We start from the raw sequence: 17,541 nt of genomic DNA, 5'->3' as shown, positions 1-17,541 counted from the left end.
GCACACAAAACACCAACAGACTTCCCTATGCCTAATGAAGGGTGTTTGTGCCAGAAAGCTTGCAAAGAACATTTTTTCAACTATTTAGTTGGTCTAATAAAAGATATCACATCTACCCAAAGAACCTTGTCTGCCTATGTGCTTAGATCAACACGGCTACAACTAACAACCCTAAAGCATGGTGGTGTTCTTAGCATTTTTCCTGGATCTTCCAGACCACAGAACTCATGTCCAGGGTGCCTCTTGATGGCATGAAGACACACTGAGACTTAGAAAGGATTTCCTCAGCAAGAGGGAGCGGTCAATTCAGCAGAATTTGAGCAAGGATCTTCCCAGTAATGGAGAGGAGAGAAATACCTCAATAGTTTCCACAGTCAGCAACCTTGACTGTAGTGTCAAATAGCAAGTTAGTAAGCTTTCTACTCTTATGGTATGTTTTCCTATCTGTATAACCAAAGATCTTTTTAGACTTTTTAATCACAGCATTTCACTAGGTGTGTATATTAATTTGCTTATGCACTAAGACCCCCCCAGTGCTATTCAAATTCACTTTTGCAGAATAGTCGTCCATTCTGTAAGTATGAACTCCATTCTTTGTTCCTAGTTCTGTGGCCTTATATTTGCCCATAATAAAACATGTATTGTTTGCCTGAGAGATATTATGCAGATTTAGACTTTACTTGGTTGTGAGGACCTAGAAAGCAATCCAAGTCAAAGTCAGCGTCCATGTTGCAGGCCATAGTAAAAGGTATTATGATAGTGTTGTACCCAGTGATTGAGGTAGGAGAGTTTTTGGAGGAAATTAAGAGCTTTGTCTTAACCGTGCTGAGCTTGAGCTAGTAGATAGACATCTGTAAGAACATGTCAGAGAGATTGCCCAAGATCTTACTTTGGATGAAAAATAGGTCTGGAGCAAAGAGATAATAAAATTATCAATAAAAGGTAGGAGAAATTTTATAATCATCTTTGGAAGTATGGACAGAGATAATGTTCTAAGAACCCTTGTTCTTGATCCAAGTCGTGATTAGATAAATGCAATGGCAGGAATTATGCAACCTTTGCACCCTCATACTGTCTTTAAGTCAGAATACTGTTATCTGACTCTCTTTTTTTGCTAATGTTGGTGCTCTTTGAATTTGTCCAAGCTCTTCTCTTTCACTGTCAGAAGCCCACTGCACTAATTCTTGTTGATAGCCGAGTGACAGCATTTACCAAAGGCAAAAGCTAGTCAAATGTTGCTATTTTGTTGCTGAATTTGACCATAAAATGCACATTGGTCCAGCAGATGGTTTGGCCACTACAGGACAATAGGAGATTTCAGGGTACCTCTCCCTCTGAATCACTGCTGGATTACATGTTTATTCCCACAAGCAGAAGCAAGGTTCTAAACCATCCAACCACTAGGCTTATGTACCGGTACTTCTAGGTACAGAAAGGGAATAAGGGCCAGATGATGTAATAGGTTAGTTTCCTAGATTTCCATGCTATTTTTCAGATCCCTGCTATCTGTTACTCTCTCTAAGATTCCCAGAATACCTCCAGGAAAGGAAAGAAAATGCAATGATATATAGTGCTTATGGGGATTTTTACACAGGATGAACATGAGCCACCAGTGTGATGCTGTAGTCAACAGAGCTAATAGTATACTGGAATGCATTAGCCAATGCATTGTGAGCAGGACTAAGGAAGCAATCTTCCTCCCTACTCCACACTGGTAAGACCCCACCTGGAGTACTGTATCCAGTTCTGGGTGCTGTACTTAAAAAAAATGTGGAAAACCTTGAAAGGGTCCAGAGAAGGGCCACAAGAAAGATTAAAGGCCTGAAGGACAAACCTTATGAGGAAAGACTAAGGGACATGGGACTGTTCAGTCTGGGGAAGAGAAGACTGAGTGGGGACTTGGTGGTTGTCTGTAAGTATATAAGGAGTGAATATTGGGAGCTGGGAGAAAAACTCTTCATTAGGATGCCCCAGGAGAGGACAAGGAGCAATGGCCATAAACTGTTAGAGTATGGTTTCAGGTTAGATGTAAGGAAGAACTTCTTTACAGTAAGGGTGACCAGAATCTGGAATAGACTTCCCAAGGAGGTGGTGCAGTCCCCAGTCTTAGAAGTCTTCAAGAGGAGACTGGACAGACACCTTGCTGGAATAATTTGATCTCAGCAGTATTGCTGCCCAGAGCCGGGGGCAGGGGTTGGACTTGATGATCTTTCACAATCCCTTGCAGCCCTTAATTTCTATGATTCTATGATACGTCTACCGTGGGATGGAGGGGGAGTAGGGTGCGGCGCTTTAATTAGAGTGGCTTTGAGATCCGCTCTAATTAAAATGCCCACAGCATCACATATATTCAGCATCCTGCACTTCAAAATAGCTGCAGGGGTGCTTTAACTGAAGCTCTTTCAACAAGTTTTAGTTAAAGTGCCCCTGCCACCATTCTGAAACGTGGGCATGCTAAATACATGTGATGCAGAGGCTGCTGGAGCATGCTAATTAGTACGTTTCAGCAGACTCACAGCAGACTCAATTAATCGAGTGCACACATTGGAACAGCGGTTCATTGTGTGTATGGTTGCCATATTTGTTATCTTCATATCAGAAATCAAATGGCAACATTATTGCTATTTGTGACATTGGTGGCACATTTTGTGTTACCAGAATATTGCGCTGTCATGGTTGGCAACATCCTGGATTGTATAGGAACACAATGATAAAAATGCCTATGCTCAGTCTATGCTTGTACTCACATAGTGGTTTGCATTGGTTGAGCTGCATACCGTTTTTACTCATATACCACACATGCCTTTTCCCCCAAAAACAACCCTATACAACTGGGGTGCAGGTTTTAAGCAGGGAAGTTGATTTTTCTTTGAGATGTGCCCTAATGGCTGCCAAAATGGCTGCTGTTTCTCTCCAGCCCAGCAAGCAGATGGGGCAGAGTCCAGGGTTAACCCTCTCACAGCCACTAAGAAATTTGTGGTAGCTATTGGGTAAGCACTGTAACTTGTTCCTGAAGCAGCAGTTCAGCTGGGTCAGGGCAAGTAAGCTGCTATGTGCACTTTGTAGTAACTCGACAAGGCTTGTGGTGTGGGAACAGCACTTTATTATTTACAGGAACTTATATAAAAAAATATTTACAGTAAAAAAGTAACAGTCTTGCTACTGCCTTTGCAAGGGTCTGGAGCCTAGTCTTCTTCCTGCCTTGCCACAGGAGGAAGTTTCTGCTGCCTTACTCAGATTGCCTACTGGGATGCTACATGTGGACACTTTGTTTCCAGAAGGACTTGACTTGTTTTATACAGCTGGCCATGACTCCAGAAAAAATAATTTTTTCTTCCAGAAACAAAGACCCTGTCTTATTTTAGGGGCATATGTGGTATTTGAGAAAGTATGATGATTGCTACAGTACTTTCACCTGTTAAATATCCTGACTCAGTGTGTCAATCTGAACTCAGCTCACTAAGATCTGTAGAAGTGACAGGGCTACAACTTATGATTGCTGTCTTACTTTATTCTTCTGTCTTCAAATATGAATATGACACATTGGCTCTAATCTGTGACAAGCATTGCATTTTCCCAAAAGAGTCTATCAGCAGGAGGCACCAAGAGGGGAGCCCATTACCCTCCAGTGCACCACTGCAAAACACCCTAGTTCAGGGGCACCACATCAAAACACACAGTTATCTCCTGTCCAAACATTTTCAGCATTGGAAGATGGATTTTTAAGGAGCTTCATGTGTTGGACATAAGATACAACAGTATCCGTTCTGGGTATCTCCAAGGCTGTTTGGAAATCTCCTTCAACTTATCCCTCAGACCCAAGGGATGAGACCATGACAGATACCTGCTGAGTTGTGGACTATGTGCCCTTAATGGACATAGGGCGGGATGGTGGCTGGAGAAAGCTTCAGGTAGAATCTGGTGCTAAGGCTGGTTCAAACAATGCAACGAGCTTAATTTCAATGCAAAGGTGGTAAGTGGTAAAGAACAAGTGTGCAAGTTCTTCAACTTTCCTTCCTGGATACTGGTGTCACACAGAAACATGACATGGTTGGTATGCCCCTACACCACAACTGTTACCTTCAGGGCATTTGCAGCTGGTGTAAATCAGAGCAGTTCTTGGACCATTTTAACTTCATGCAATGAGATCTGTTCTGTCCTCATGTAGCAGCAGGATTAGGTGAGTGCAGACATAATCCTGAAGCCATCTTTATTCAAAGACCTTTGACCTTCAACCTCTGTCCCACTTTATTTGAGGATTTTTACTCAGTCTCTTCCCCCCGCTCCCATTTTACCTCTTGCATTGGAGAGCTCCCTTTATAAAGTGATATTTATTTTTATCCCTCTCTTGTTTGCTGCTTACCCTTTGAAGGCCGCAACTTTGTAATTATATTTGAATTTATAATTACCTTTTTTTTTTTTTGCTTGGGAGTCTTTGCTTCTTGCTGTATGAGCTAACTGAAGTGCCGGAACATAGAACTGCAAAGGGGTCTCCTAGGCCAGCAAGTCCAATCCTTTGTATTCACAGGCAGTCATTTTCCCAAAGTTTCCAAAAATCATCCATTTCAAACGTCCCCCCAAAACAACATCTACAAGGCACAAACTAGAAACACCTTAAAACATACCATAAGTAAAACAGGAGAGATGAGGGCTCTTCTGATGTTCAGCCACTGTAGTGACAAAGTAGTATGCTCAATGGATTCTAGGAAGAGGACCACGGCCTGCAGAGCAGAGAAAGAAGACAAAAATAAAAACCCAGTTCTGCCAATTTTACTAGGGAAACAAATTTCCTGACATTGTTTGGTGATGGATTTGGCCCTGAGTAGAAGAAAAAGATCCCCTAGCCAGGAAACTGTCAGCTGTCTAACAACAGGCAGGAACATCACTGTACCTCAGTCAAAATCCCCAGTGACAGCTGTGGCCAGTTTACAGTCTAACTGTAATCATAATGTGTATGATTATGAAGACCACACAGTCTTTATTAGTATAGCTTTTGGCTTAAAAAGTTCTGTCTCCAACATTCACTCTGCAAATGTACAGTATTTATAAAAAGTGGTATTTGTTTAACTAAGCTAAACAAGCCCAATTCCTTTCATCTTATTAAATAAAATAAGGTTTCCATCCCTGTAACCATCTTAAGGTCCTTCTTTGTCCCTGTTCCCATTTAAGTTCATCTTTCTTTCAACATAGTGACCAGAACTATAAACACTATTCTAAATGGAGTCCTACCAATATCTTATGTACCGTGAGTAGTACTTCCCAATTGCTACTGAATAAAACCTTGCCTAAAATGCACTAAAATTGTATTAACCTTTTTCACTACTTCATCACACTGGCTGCTTACAGTCAACCTATGATCAACCAGTACACCCAGAACTGTCTTCCTCAGTTGTCTTCAGCTTATCAGCACCATCTCATAGCCAAAGTCTTTGTTGTTCCATAAGTGTGTGACTTCGCATTGCCTACTGTTATACTCCATACCATTCCTTGTGCTTCTCTCCACAAGAGTATATCAGTTTGCCTGTATAATACACTTGTTTTCCCATATCAGTATTAGATGCTAATGAATTGGAACCAAACTCCATACACTGTTAAAAAAAAAAAAAACAACCCACCTTGTACAGACATTAGGGAAATACATAATTCTTGTCATTGTCTGAAGGAAACATTCACAGGCAGTGACTCCTGGAAGTAATGGGTATTCCTTGCCCTCCCTTACATGCAAAATGTTGTCTGTGTACCATATTCTTTTGTATACAACACCACCCCCAAATATAATACACAACTTTTTTGAAAGGCAGAACAAAGAAAAAAAGATTTTTCCAGTTATGTCTGCATAGAGCAGGGACAGAGCCTAATCTTCAGGTGACTCTCTCTCTCTCCTGATTAACAAAAAAGCAGAAACACTAGCTACTGCAGAAAACTTGACTCCACAGGTGGATCTGTGATTTTTTTTTTAAAAGAGCTAAGTAGTCTCCAGGGCTGTGAAATAGGAGGAGAGAGACCAGGAGCAACTAGCAGATTGCAAAAATGTCCTAAGAAATTTAGCTTGATTAATGGAATGTCAAGACCATTAGAGGGGAGGGGATGGTTAACAACTGTGAAAAACAAATGAGCCATTAAGTCAGTTGACTCCCTTAGCGACTGAACAGTAATTCCACAACTGCTACACACTGGGCATGTCTACATGTGTGTTTTAATGCACAGTAGCCTATTTTACTGCACATTAAAGCAGTGCATAAAGAGCTGTTCAAATATGCTAATGTACAGTAAAATAGGCTACTGAGCATTAAGTATCAATTAAAAATATACCAATATTTTCTCATATTGGAGGTAATACATTTAATGTGTGTTAGGAAAAGCGTGTTAATGCATGTGTAGACATGCCCACTGTGGAGTAGGAGTCAAAGCAGGGTGCTTCCTTCTTGGTTAGAGAATCAGTTTTCCTGCTCGGCCTCCCCAGTTTTGGGGGGCTGATTTTTGGAGAAAAGTTTTGTGTCGTATGTGACAAAATATTGGTATATTTTTGCTTTCTCTTCTCCCCCTTCTTTCCTCCCTGCCCATTAACGTGAGTTAAGTTTCAGGCCTATAAGATACTGTGGACTAGATGAGCATCTCTGCTTCTTTTTCTTTTCCTATGGAGGCCTTTAGTCATGACAGTCCTCATCCAGTTGTGTCCCAAAAACAAAGACAGAGAAATAAATATAGGGCTCAATTAGAGAAAAAAAAAATCCCACAACTAAGGAACTATTATCAAATGCAAGGAAATATCTATTGTATTATAGTCCTTGTTGCAATTCACACTTACTGCTTATAATTAGTTGTATGTAGTCAGAGTGAATCACCAGGTCTTTCTAACCTAATGTCTTATTCAGATACCTATTGTTAGAACCTATGGGTGCCTGTACCCGAGTGCGGAGCCCACTCTGACACGTAATTACAGCATGTCAGAGATTAATCAAGTCTGCTGGAGCATAGTAATTACCTCCTGCTTCTCATGTATCAGCATCCTCGCACTTCAAAATGGCAGCAGGGGCACTTGAACTAAAGCTAATTGAATGAGCTTCTATTCAAGCACCCCCGCCATTTTGAAGTGCAGGGATGCTGATACACAAAACGCTGCAGTGCTTTAATTAGAGCGGCTCTGAGGTCCCCCCCACCCACCAGAGCACATGTAAAAGTTTCTGTCATTGAAGGCCTATAAAGAAAGTTTGATATTTGAAAACCAAAATTGGATTCAGTGTCACCTAACATTATACCACTAGAGAATATATTTCAGATGGTAAAATCAGAGGAGATGAGGAAAAGAATGGTGGTTTTAGAAAAGTGGAGCAATGCATCACAGCACTTATAGCTGTCTTTAATCACAGAAACTTCCTCTGCTCAGATAATTATGCCAGAGAGTCTGATCTCCACACTTTACTTCTACTTTCCATATCTGAAGGTAATGAACTTTTTCACTTCTATTAGATTCACTGAAACATTTTGACTTTCCCTTCAGATATCCTTTTATATTTTTTTTAGGATAACCCAAAGAAGCTACGTATTTTTACCTATAAATAAATAAAATCACTCTTTTGGCCCAATGATTGGTATATTTATATTTTCTCATGATCAAGAAAGTCATGCATTATGGAAGAACAGAGATTGTATTGTATTTTAATAAGGTTAAGTATATAAATCACACCTAGAAAATCATGCAGGTGATGAAGAAAGCTCTTGCTTTTGGTCTCAATTTATTGCTTCAGGTTTCTCGGACTGAGATCTTGAAATCTAAATACCATATTCATCAAGTGATTACAGAAACAGGAAAGTGTTCTTGCCTTTTATTAAAGGAAGGCAAGTTTTTTCCAGTAGTGATTATGAACCAGGATGATCTGATTCTGTAGTAAAGAAAAAGGATAGGCATATCTAGTAATTAACTCTTTGCCTGAGCAAGTTATGCCATTAAAATCCATGGGTTTTTTTGTTCTATGTTTAGATGTGATCTGTTTGTTCACCCTGTCATTGTGGTATTGTCACAGACTTTGCTGTGTTTAGTAATGTTTCTGACACTTAATCTTTGTTACTCTTTATTTCTCCCATACCTTACCCATAACTTAAGAAAATCAGCTTTCTGTAGACTAAAAGATCCCTTCCCTTAATCCTTGCTTAATCCTACCATTCACCCAGTCCCTGGAGTCTGTCCTTTCCTGGCAGCCAAAGACTGCACAATTTCTCCTGTGCACGCTGCTTTTAAATCCACCCTGTACTCAAGTGCTACATGCAGACCAAAATAACATCAGCTTAGAAATGGAGAAAAGCTGGACCCTTCTGCTTCCCAAAGAAACCTATAATGTAATGTTACCCGAGTTAAATCTGTTTCCATCCTTCAGCTGTGCCAGCAGCGCCCAGTAGCTGGAGCCTAGACAGCGGAACCAGAGAGGCCCTGCCATTCCTGTCTGCCCACGTTGGGAGCATCTTGGCCCCACCAGTACCTCCCCGAAGCCTACCCCATGGTAAGGAAATGCCCAGTAGGTCCACTGGATAATTCCTGCAGTCATGCACAGATACATCTAGGACACACGGATGCTTCTGTGAAAAGAAAAGGAGAAAAAGGAGAGAAGCCTTTCCTGGTCTGCTTGCCTGACTGTTAGATAAGTCTTAACATTTCATCAGCTGCACTAACAAGGACTTGGTGTGTTTGGGGACTTGAATTAAGTTTGTGAGTGGTATAAACTAACCTGGGTTTTTGCCAGTGACTATTTTCAACAGTAGCTTAAGGCTAAAGAGCTATTAATTGAGTTTCCAGATGTTTGATGTTTACGAGCCTGTTGTCTTGCCATGAGATCCTTGGTAACAATGGTGGGTGGAATTTTGTTACTGCTACCAAACTCTTCATTTGCACTTTGCAATAATGTGACAGATACACTCCAGGTTACCCATTAAAAAGATTGTTTTTCAGGATATATGGTAAGCTCTGGACTGGAGTTGAGCATTCAGTATTTGGACCTGGTTGGTGTTACAGAGGATACAAGAACAGGGAATGCATACTGCCTTGAGGCTACAAGCTCTCAGATACAACTCTTTGTTAATATTTTATTTCTTGTCTTGTTTCAGGACACTACTCACTGCACTTTGATGCCTTCCATCATCAGCTCAGTGACGCCCCCCCAGCATTGCCAGCAAGAACACTGCGCAAGGTAAAATGATCTCTTGAGAATGCAGGGCTTTCATAACACTAGAATCCCCATCTCTTTTATGCCTTTCCTTGCTAATTCTAGCATCCATCCTTCTCTCATATTGTCTGAGCAGCAGGAAGCCCATCATCCTGCTATGTCTTAAAAGCAAAAGCTCAGACTGAAGACTAATGGTGCTTACTATCTGCACCCAGATTGCCATTAAAGTGACAGTTTACTATTATTAGAATAATTAAATGGCCCCAAGATGTATTCCATTTTGGCCACAGAAGATTCACCAGCCTAGTGGGGTAACTTGTTTTTTTTATTTTGTATATAAGCTGTAGATCCAAGGAGGCAAACCATTAACTGTTCAGTTCTAATCACAAATGAGACTCTCATTTGTCTCACCTAAGAATTTTGAGAGTAGGTGAGGGAAGACCAGCAGCATTTCCACCATTATGATGTAGCAGAGCCTTTTAATTCAGATGGACACAGGAGGCAGGGACTAAAATGTTCAGTATTCAGGTCTCTTTAGAATGGTCTTCAATACATATCATCAGGTAGTGAGAAGGTATAACGTATTTCCCTCCTTAAGCAATCTTTTCCAACCTCTGCCTCAAGAAGAAAAAGTTAGTTCTTCTTTCCTGGTACTCAGAAATAACAAATCCCAGAGGGTTTTTGACCTCACTTGCGACTAAATAACTGAAACGAAAGCATGATATAATGCATCTGATACTGAAAGATATCTCTGCAATCAGTCTTTTGATTACTACAATTCCTAGCATCAGTAGCCACAGAGGTCGTGTCTACATGTGCTCATTTACTGTGCAGTAATTGAAATTTCTGCGCAGTATGGGCACATGTCTACACATGCACCCACACTGCACAGTAAATATGGCGATTTACACCAACTTGAGCATAAATTTGATACCTGTATCATGCAGTAACACACATGTAGACTGTAGTCCCAACTCAGTCCACACACAGTGTTAATGTGCTTTAATGCCTGCACAGGTAAACATTGGCCTATTCCTGCTTACTGTGCAGTTATTTCTGCACAGTAAATTTAAGTTGGTGTAAATGTACATGTAGACTTGCCGAGAGGGTGTTATGTATTTGAGACCAAATGATAGCAGTGTTAATTAAAAAGTTATTTATGGCTAATGTCTTTTGGGTCAAATTTTCAAATCTACAGGCAGGTGCAACAACATAAATGTGCTGATAAATATGCTAGGTGGTCCAGGATGCATAGGTAAGCTGTACAAAGATCCTTCCTAAAACTTCTTACTGCCTTCAACATAACAGTACATTGAAATTCATAAGATTTGGAGAGTGCTTTGGAAATTACACCCGCTCCATTCTTTCTCCTCAAGTGGGGCTGAAAATGCATCAGCAGTGGTGAAACAGAGCATAAAGGAACAAAACAGGAGTGAATGACCAAATCCCCGACTTGTTACCATGATTGAGCTTCATAGAACTTTCACTTTTGGTTCCTGTTTGAGGAACCAGGCAGCAGAGCAGCATTCAGGCAAGGGAGGTATTAAGAAACTGCAAAGAAGAAATCCAAGGAGAGTAGAGAAGTATAAGGAAAGAGAAGCAAAGAAGAATAGATCAGCACAAGTCATAACATGGAAGCAGACATCATCTGATTTCTTGTTTGTGCAGCCTTAAAAATGTTTAAGGTGGCACAGATGCAGCTGTGCCCCAACACATCGTGGCACCACTGAATCGCAACGTTCTGCAATATCTGTTTCTAACCATAATAGGGACAGGGAGCATACATTCAATACCCACCACATTCACATGGACTTCACCTGCAGGCAGCCTGAATAATAAGAGTGGATGCTGGGGAGAGGATTAGGACACAGAGAATAAAGAAAAGATAGAAAAAGAGAGCTGGGAAAAGGGGGAGAAGATAAGAAAAAGGATGAAAAGAGAGAGCACTGAAAAAGATAAAAATTAAGGTATGGGGATGTATATGTTAAGTGCTGCAGGAGCAGGGAGGAGACAATGGCGCGTCTACGCATGTTATTAATGCAATACAGTAAAATACTGTGCAGTAAGCCACCTCCATCTACATGTGCACCCTGTTAGAAGCAAGTCTGTTCTCAACAAGAGCAGTGCAGTACATGGCTGATCCTGACCTACTCTCCTTGCAGCAGCCAGGGAGAACTCCAGACTCCCCTGGGGTGCTATCCCAGGGGCTGGCAGGGGCACGGGAGCTGGTCTTATGGCCCCATGCACATCAGGAAGGGTCCTGATGAGCACAGGGCTGAGACAGCTGCCACTGCAGCCACCAGAACTCTCTCATCTTGTGTACATCAGGACAGAGCTGCCAATGAGTGGTGTCCAGTGGAGCTCCCCTGCCTAGCAGGGGGCTCACTAGGAGCTGTCCTGCTTTTGGGGCAGCTGCCGGTGAGGCCCTTGCTGGGCAGATTTCCCATCCAGCAGGAGGCTCGCTGGGAGCTGTCCTCCTGCCTGGCAGCTTCTCCATAAGTGGTACAGGCAGTCTTCGACTTACAATGTTTCGAGTTACATTTTGCACTTACGACTTTTATAAATTAACACCCTGTTTCAACTTAAAATGCCAGTTTCAACTTGCAACGCTTGATCCGATGCAATGCCATGCCAGCGAATGAGTTCGCTGCATTGCCCATCTCCCTGGAGAACATCTGTCCAAACTTCCTTGGACACTTTCTTTAAGAAAGCAGACAAGACTCCAGAAAAACCTGCAGGCAAGACTCCTGAGAAGACTGCAGCCAAGAACCTTTCAAAAAGTCCAACCTAGAGCCCTTCAAAAAGTTCACCAAAGTCACCTCAAAGAAGTCCTTCCAAATCAATATGATTGCTATTTACAATATAAATATATTAATGTAGCTATATCACTCATCTATAATTGATTTGAGTACAAAATTCTGGGGTATTTTTGGTGAAAATAGGGTATTGGGCCTTGGTTCAGGAACCAATCCCCCATTTTTAACATTGTTTTTTATGAGAAAATTGGTTCCAAGTTACAACATTTCAACTTAAGACATGGTTTTCAGGAACCAATTGTGTCGTAAGTCTGAGGACTGCCTGTACTGTGTAGTAGCTAATGCACAGTTAATCCACTATCTGTATTTACAGGTAGTAGAAGACCACACATTAGCCTAATTTACTGTGCAGTAGCTGTACATGGTGACACCTTACTGCATGGTAGATTAGTCTACTGTGCATCTCATGTAGGTGTGCCCAGCATGCATTAGGTGGGGGGCACAGTCTGTGTACCATTAAGTCCTTACAAATAGAAGGACAAAAGGAGTCCAGTTAACACATCTGAGCCCCAATTTGTAGGACAGGAAGTTATCTATCATAAACATTTTTAATAAATAGAAAATAGTTAATTATACATGGTGAAACATGTCCATCATGCATGAAGACTTGTAACACATTATTAATATTTTCAGTGCAATATGTCTGGTGCAGAGCTTTACATAAATGCCGTAATATGCGATAGGAAAGGAATATGGCTGGTCCTTCTTGCCTTAAGCAAAAAAAGATATGAACAGTATATAATGGGCTATAAACCATGAAACCTGCACCAGTGAGGTGCAGAATTGCCACATCACCAATTTTTAACTTCTGTGTGTCTCTTTTTAAACAGTCTCCTCTTCATCCAATCCCTGCATCACCCACAAGTCCCCAGTCTGGCCTGGATGGGAGTAACTCCACTCTGTCAGGCAGTGCCAGCAGTGGTGTCTCCTCCTTAAGTGAGAGTAACTTTGGACATTCATCTGAGCCCCCTCCTCGTACAGACACCATGGATTCTGTCCCTAGCCAGGCCTGGAATACTGATGAAGACTTGGAGACACCCTACCTCCCTGTCAGGTACAGTCTCTCTGAGCCTGATGTCCTGGAGTCTCTCAAATCTCAGCCATGTCGAAGCCACTCTGCTCCATCTGGAGTCATTCCTCAGGACACCCTGGACCCTCCAGCTCTACCCCCTAAACCATATCACTCCCGACTCCCAAATTTGGAAAATGAGGAGGGAATGATAATGGAAGAAGAAGATAAACATCGGCCACTGCATCGCAAGGTGTCCCAACCAGTCGGTGGTGGAAAGGAGGAGCAGGCCAGAGTAGCATGGGAGCATGGCGTCAGTGAGCAGTAGGCAGGACTCCCAAGAAGAAGCTTATGTGGTCATTCCAGGTCTGACAAGCAAGAAATCAGATATAAAGCATCAGAACTCAGAGGAGAGAACAGCAAACCAGTTCTTTATTTTCTACTGCTATGAGTTAATGTCTGGAGCCCATACAGAGGTTGGGCCAGCATGTGAGGTTGCTGCTTTCCTTTTTATTGCTTTTTTATACTTTTCATTTTTGTTATTTTTTTATTTAATTTTTGTGCAGTGGGCGCTTTATTCCTCCTGCAGTTTATCAGACCACATAAAGTGGCACATAAGCTGTTAGCCATAGAGACTTGCAGAAGCTGAAAAGAAATAGAATATTGGATGGGGGATGTGGCAAGTTGTTTTTTTTAAAAATGCTTTCCTCCCAGTTTTGAGACGCACACAAGTAGAAGCAGTTGCACTAGGGACATGTTTCTTTGCTGTATAGAAGTGAAAGCTCATTGCTGAATTCAGGGATTCCATGAACTGTCAGGCTGGAAGGTGCATGGTCTGCCGGCAGGGGAAACGTGGCTGTGCTAAGAAGAAACTGGCTCATCGAGGTGTTTTGAGCATACACAACTGTGCAGTGGTCTCCCTGCATTGGCTAACATGTGCTGAAGTAATTTAATCACTGCTGACAGACTTCCATACTGACCTGTGAGGGATCATTTCAAACAAACTCTGCCTCTCCTGGTTTTTCATGTATTATTAATATTATTATTATTTCCTTAATTTCATTTTTACCAGTTAAACCAACCTGCTTTTCCATTGGAATCTGTATCCACTTGATGCTGTAGGTTCAGAGAGGGTTATGTAGCCCTGGGGGCTGCAACCCAATTCTAGGCCTTTCTCATGCCTAACTCTGGGCAGGTTGTTGTCACCAGCACTTTTATTCCAATTAAGTAACCAGCTGAGTGGCTTATGCCACAACTGGTTGATGACTCAGCCAGTAAGAAGAGAAGGCTTAAATACATCATACCAATCTTTGCCTCAGGGCTGAACATCTGCACAGTTCATACCAACATCCTCATCCAGGAGCTGAGGTTCATTAACTGTGTTTGTTATTGTAATATCTGTGCCCCTCTGATACAGCTCTATGCTGCTAGTGCACAAGGCCTCCATCTCTCTCTCTGCAGATAGGACATCCAGTGAGATGCTAGAAATAGCCAATGTTTAGTAAGCACTCCAGAGTCAGGGATTTTAAAGGTGACCTGTAAAAAGAGGAAAAATGTATGATCCTTTTTTGGCTTCTTTATGACATATATAAAAGACGTGACAAGCTTTTCTTTCTTTTTTAAATTATACAAGGGTTTCTCCCACTAGTTTGTTTTTATATTACACTATAATGTCTTGACTTCCCTTTTATGCTGGCAGACTACCTGAAGGATTGGAGAATTATGACTGCACACAATCTTGCCCTTTTATGCAGGAGAATCCTCTCACTTTTCCTTGCAAGTCCTTCAAGGAATATTCTTCAAAAAGGAAATACAATTCCAACTATCTGATATTCCTAAAATAAACATGGCAAAAGCCCCCACATCCCAGCCTTGTTTGTAATCTTCTAGTAATTCCTTGTATTTAACTATTGCTTTTCATCTCCAGATCTCAATGCACATTCCAGAGGAGGGTAAGTATCAGTGCCCCTCTTTTTTATAGTTGGAGAAACAGAAGGACAGAGAAACTTAGGAACTTGCCCAATATTGCATCAGTTAGTGTCTCCCATTTCTGTGCCCTATCTCCATGGCCTCCCGTACATCATAAATATTAGACAGGAACAAAAAACAAGAGAAAACGCTTCCTCTTCCCCACCCCCCTTTGCAGGTCACCTTTAGCTCTACCTCCAAGTTAGGTGACTGGGCACAGTACGCCACTTCTGAGCTCTCCCAAGGATAGTACATCTATACCAAGTTGGATTTAACTGACTGTTGAATGGAGAGGCTTTTGAGATGCTTTCTTTCTTTTCTCTCAAGCTCTATCCCCTGAAAAAGAAATATAGTTCTGTTTGCGTTTCTTTGGTCTGGCTGGATAGAAAAACCAGTTTATCCTGCATCCTTTAATTTGCACTAGAGTAAGACCTTTGGAATTGCTGTATCCCTTACTGTTAAAATGTAAGTGTTGAAATTTGGCTCAGGATTGTCATTTCATCTCTAGCTGGAAGGACAGCTTACCACTGTCAAGGCTGGCCTGCACAGAAATGGAAAATGATGAATGCCTTTATAAAGGTCACATTTGTGGAAGGCCTATCTCTTTGGCTGGGTAAATCAGGGTCAGCCTTTTGAAATTACATGGGTTATTCTTGTAGACTGGAGAATCTGACCCTGGATTTTTTTTAGGAATTATCAAAGCAAGACATGTGTTTCCCCTTTTTTGTAGAAGAGGTGAACAGTGTTGTACTGCGGGATGTATTGGAGTTAATAGTGGAGTGAATTTATTTCATTTAGTGTTTAACCTGCCTAACTAGAGCTCTGAAGGATTTCCTAAAGCATAACACCCTAGCCTGACTGGAGGACTTTGTCTATCATGGAGAAGCCCAGCTTAGATGTCAGATTTTTTGAAGTTTTTTACACATGTAAGAATCATAGAACAATAGGGATGAAGGGAACTCAGGAGATAATTTAGTCCAACCCCCTGATCAAGGTAGGATCATCCCTATCTAAAATATCCCAAACAAATATATAGAATCATACCATGGTTGAAAGCTAGGTAAGATGATCTATTAGATCAGCAGAGGACAACCGTTTTAGGCTGCAGGCCAGAGTAAGCAGTTTGAGTTGGAGAGGTAGACAGGTGTTAGGACCCAGCCGCTGCCACTGTTTTTTCTATGATGGCATGAGAGAAGTGCCCACAGTCAGTGGTTCCCTCTGTGGAAGTAGGGGAAAGCAACTGCTACTGAAGCCCCTACCACTGAGGCCTCTTGTCTGTGGGCTGAATTAAATGGCTCCAAAGGTTGTAAGTTGCCAACCCCTACATTAGATCATGGAAATGGGTATCAGGTAATTCTACAGAAGGTCCATAGTGCACAAATAGGGAGGGGGCAAATTCAGTTAATAAACATATACTTGAGCCTCCTTCAGATTTTTCTGAACCATGGTCAAATTTTAACAAAATGCTTTATGTATCCTTTAAATGCTCAATTTAAAAGAGTAGGAGAGGAAGTTAGTCTCAAGTGTGATTAAAACCTTGAAAATATGAAACTACTCTGGGGAAGAACATCCTTGACCAGTATTAGCATGAAAGTTGAGGACCCAGTTCAGACTTTGGGAACAGACTCCAGGTGCTGAATTAAGGCTGGATTTGAGGCTTTGAATTGCCCCCTAGGATACTGTGCTTTCTGTAACCCAGCATTGTAAACAGATGTTTACAAGGGGCATGGTGATTCCATTCTCATTCACCAAGTGTGAAATGGAAAATACTTCTTTTGGGTTCTTGAGCAGCAAACTAGCATGTGGATTCAGGAGAGGATGGGTCGAGTCTTGCAGGAATTAATGAATCCATCCAACACTGGTTGGGACTACTGCCCCATCTGAAGGAAAAGGGAATGGTCAGAGGCAGTGGTGGAGGGGGAGCAATCAGAATTGTATTGAAGACTCCACTACATTTGTTCTTTGGTTGGGAAGGATGTTTTGTTTACATTGCCACATGCAAGACGGTAAGGATGTTTATTTTCATTTTTTAGGTTCTTTTCCCCTATGTGGGTAGGCAAAGGGACCTTGCATATCCTCCTGTTAGAGGATCAGCCAAATTAGGGAGGCAAGAGAGAGCAGGAGCCTTTGGGGAAAAAATTGTGTGATACTTAACTTTTCCTTCCATCATGCTTCTTTGTAAATACCCTATTTGAATGCTGTGTATTTGTACAGGAAATTGAGCAAAAAATGTATAGATTGTGATGTCTGACTGGTTCTCTGCCTTGTAAATGTGTTTTTAACCTCTGGCATTCTGTGCTTATTTAAAAAAGGCAAAAACCTCTAACCACTTCTCTTTTGTGTATTCATGTTTAAAAAAAAGGTCAAAATACTTAACTATAATGGAAATCAAATTTAAAATTAAAAAAAAAAAAGAATTTGTACAAGTGTCCTAAAGGTATTTCATTGTATATATTGTGATAGCATGTTTCTGGAACCAACAAATAAGTGATGTGAATTTTAGATGTAAATATTTGCTGTTTGTTTTGGATTTTTTTCCTTTCCCTTCCCCATTCACTCGACTGCTGTGATGTGGAATTAAAGATTAATA

The 17,541-nt window shown here is 41.3% G+C and overlaps 1 protein-coding gene across 10 annotated transcripts in view; it reads left to right on the top strand.

Annotated features, from left to right (window-relative positions):
- The window catches only part of DOCK3 (dedicator of cytokinesis 3), a 632,225-nt gene extending 614,684 nt beyond the window's left edge, over positions 1–17,541 (top strand). For 8 of the 10 annotated variants that reach the window (XM_090021446.1, XM_090021452.1, XM_090021451.1 and 5 more), the window contains 3 exons: positions 8,376–8,498; positions 9,100–9,182; positions 12,805–17,541. In XM_090021446.1, the coding sequence (XP_089877572.1) occupies positions 8,376–8,498; positions 9,100–9,182; positions 12,805–13,311 (713 nt within the window). In that variant the 3' untranslated portion in view covers positions 13,312–17,541. The remainder of the gene's footprint in view (positions 1–8,375; positions 8,499–9,099; positions 9,183–12,804) is intronic. The other 2 variants (XM_090021454.1, XM_090021448.1) reach the window with 1 other exon arrangement.

Source organism: Crocodylus siamensis, chromosome 11 (assembly GCF_052110815.1).
Source record: "Crocodylus siamensis isolate JL-2025a chromosome 11, ASM5211081v1, whole genome shotgun sequence".
Classification (NCBI taxonomy): Eukaryota; Metazoa; Chordata; order Crocodylia; family Crocodylidae; genus Crocodylus; species Crocodylus siamensis.
The sequence above is the reverse complement of the archived record's forward strand: the minus strand, read 5'-3'. Positions and strand labels throughout refer to the sequence as shown.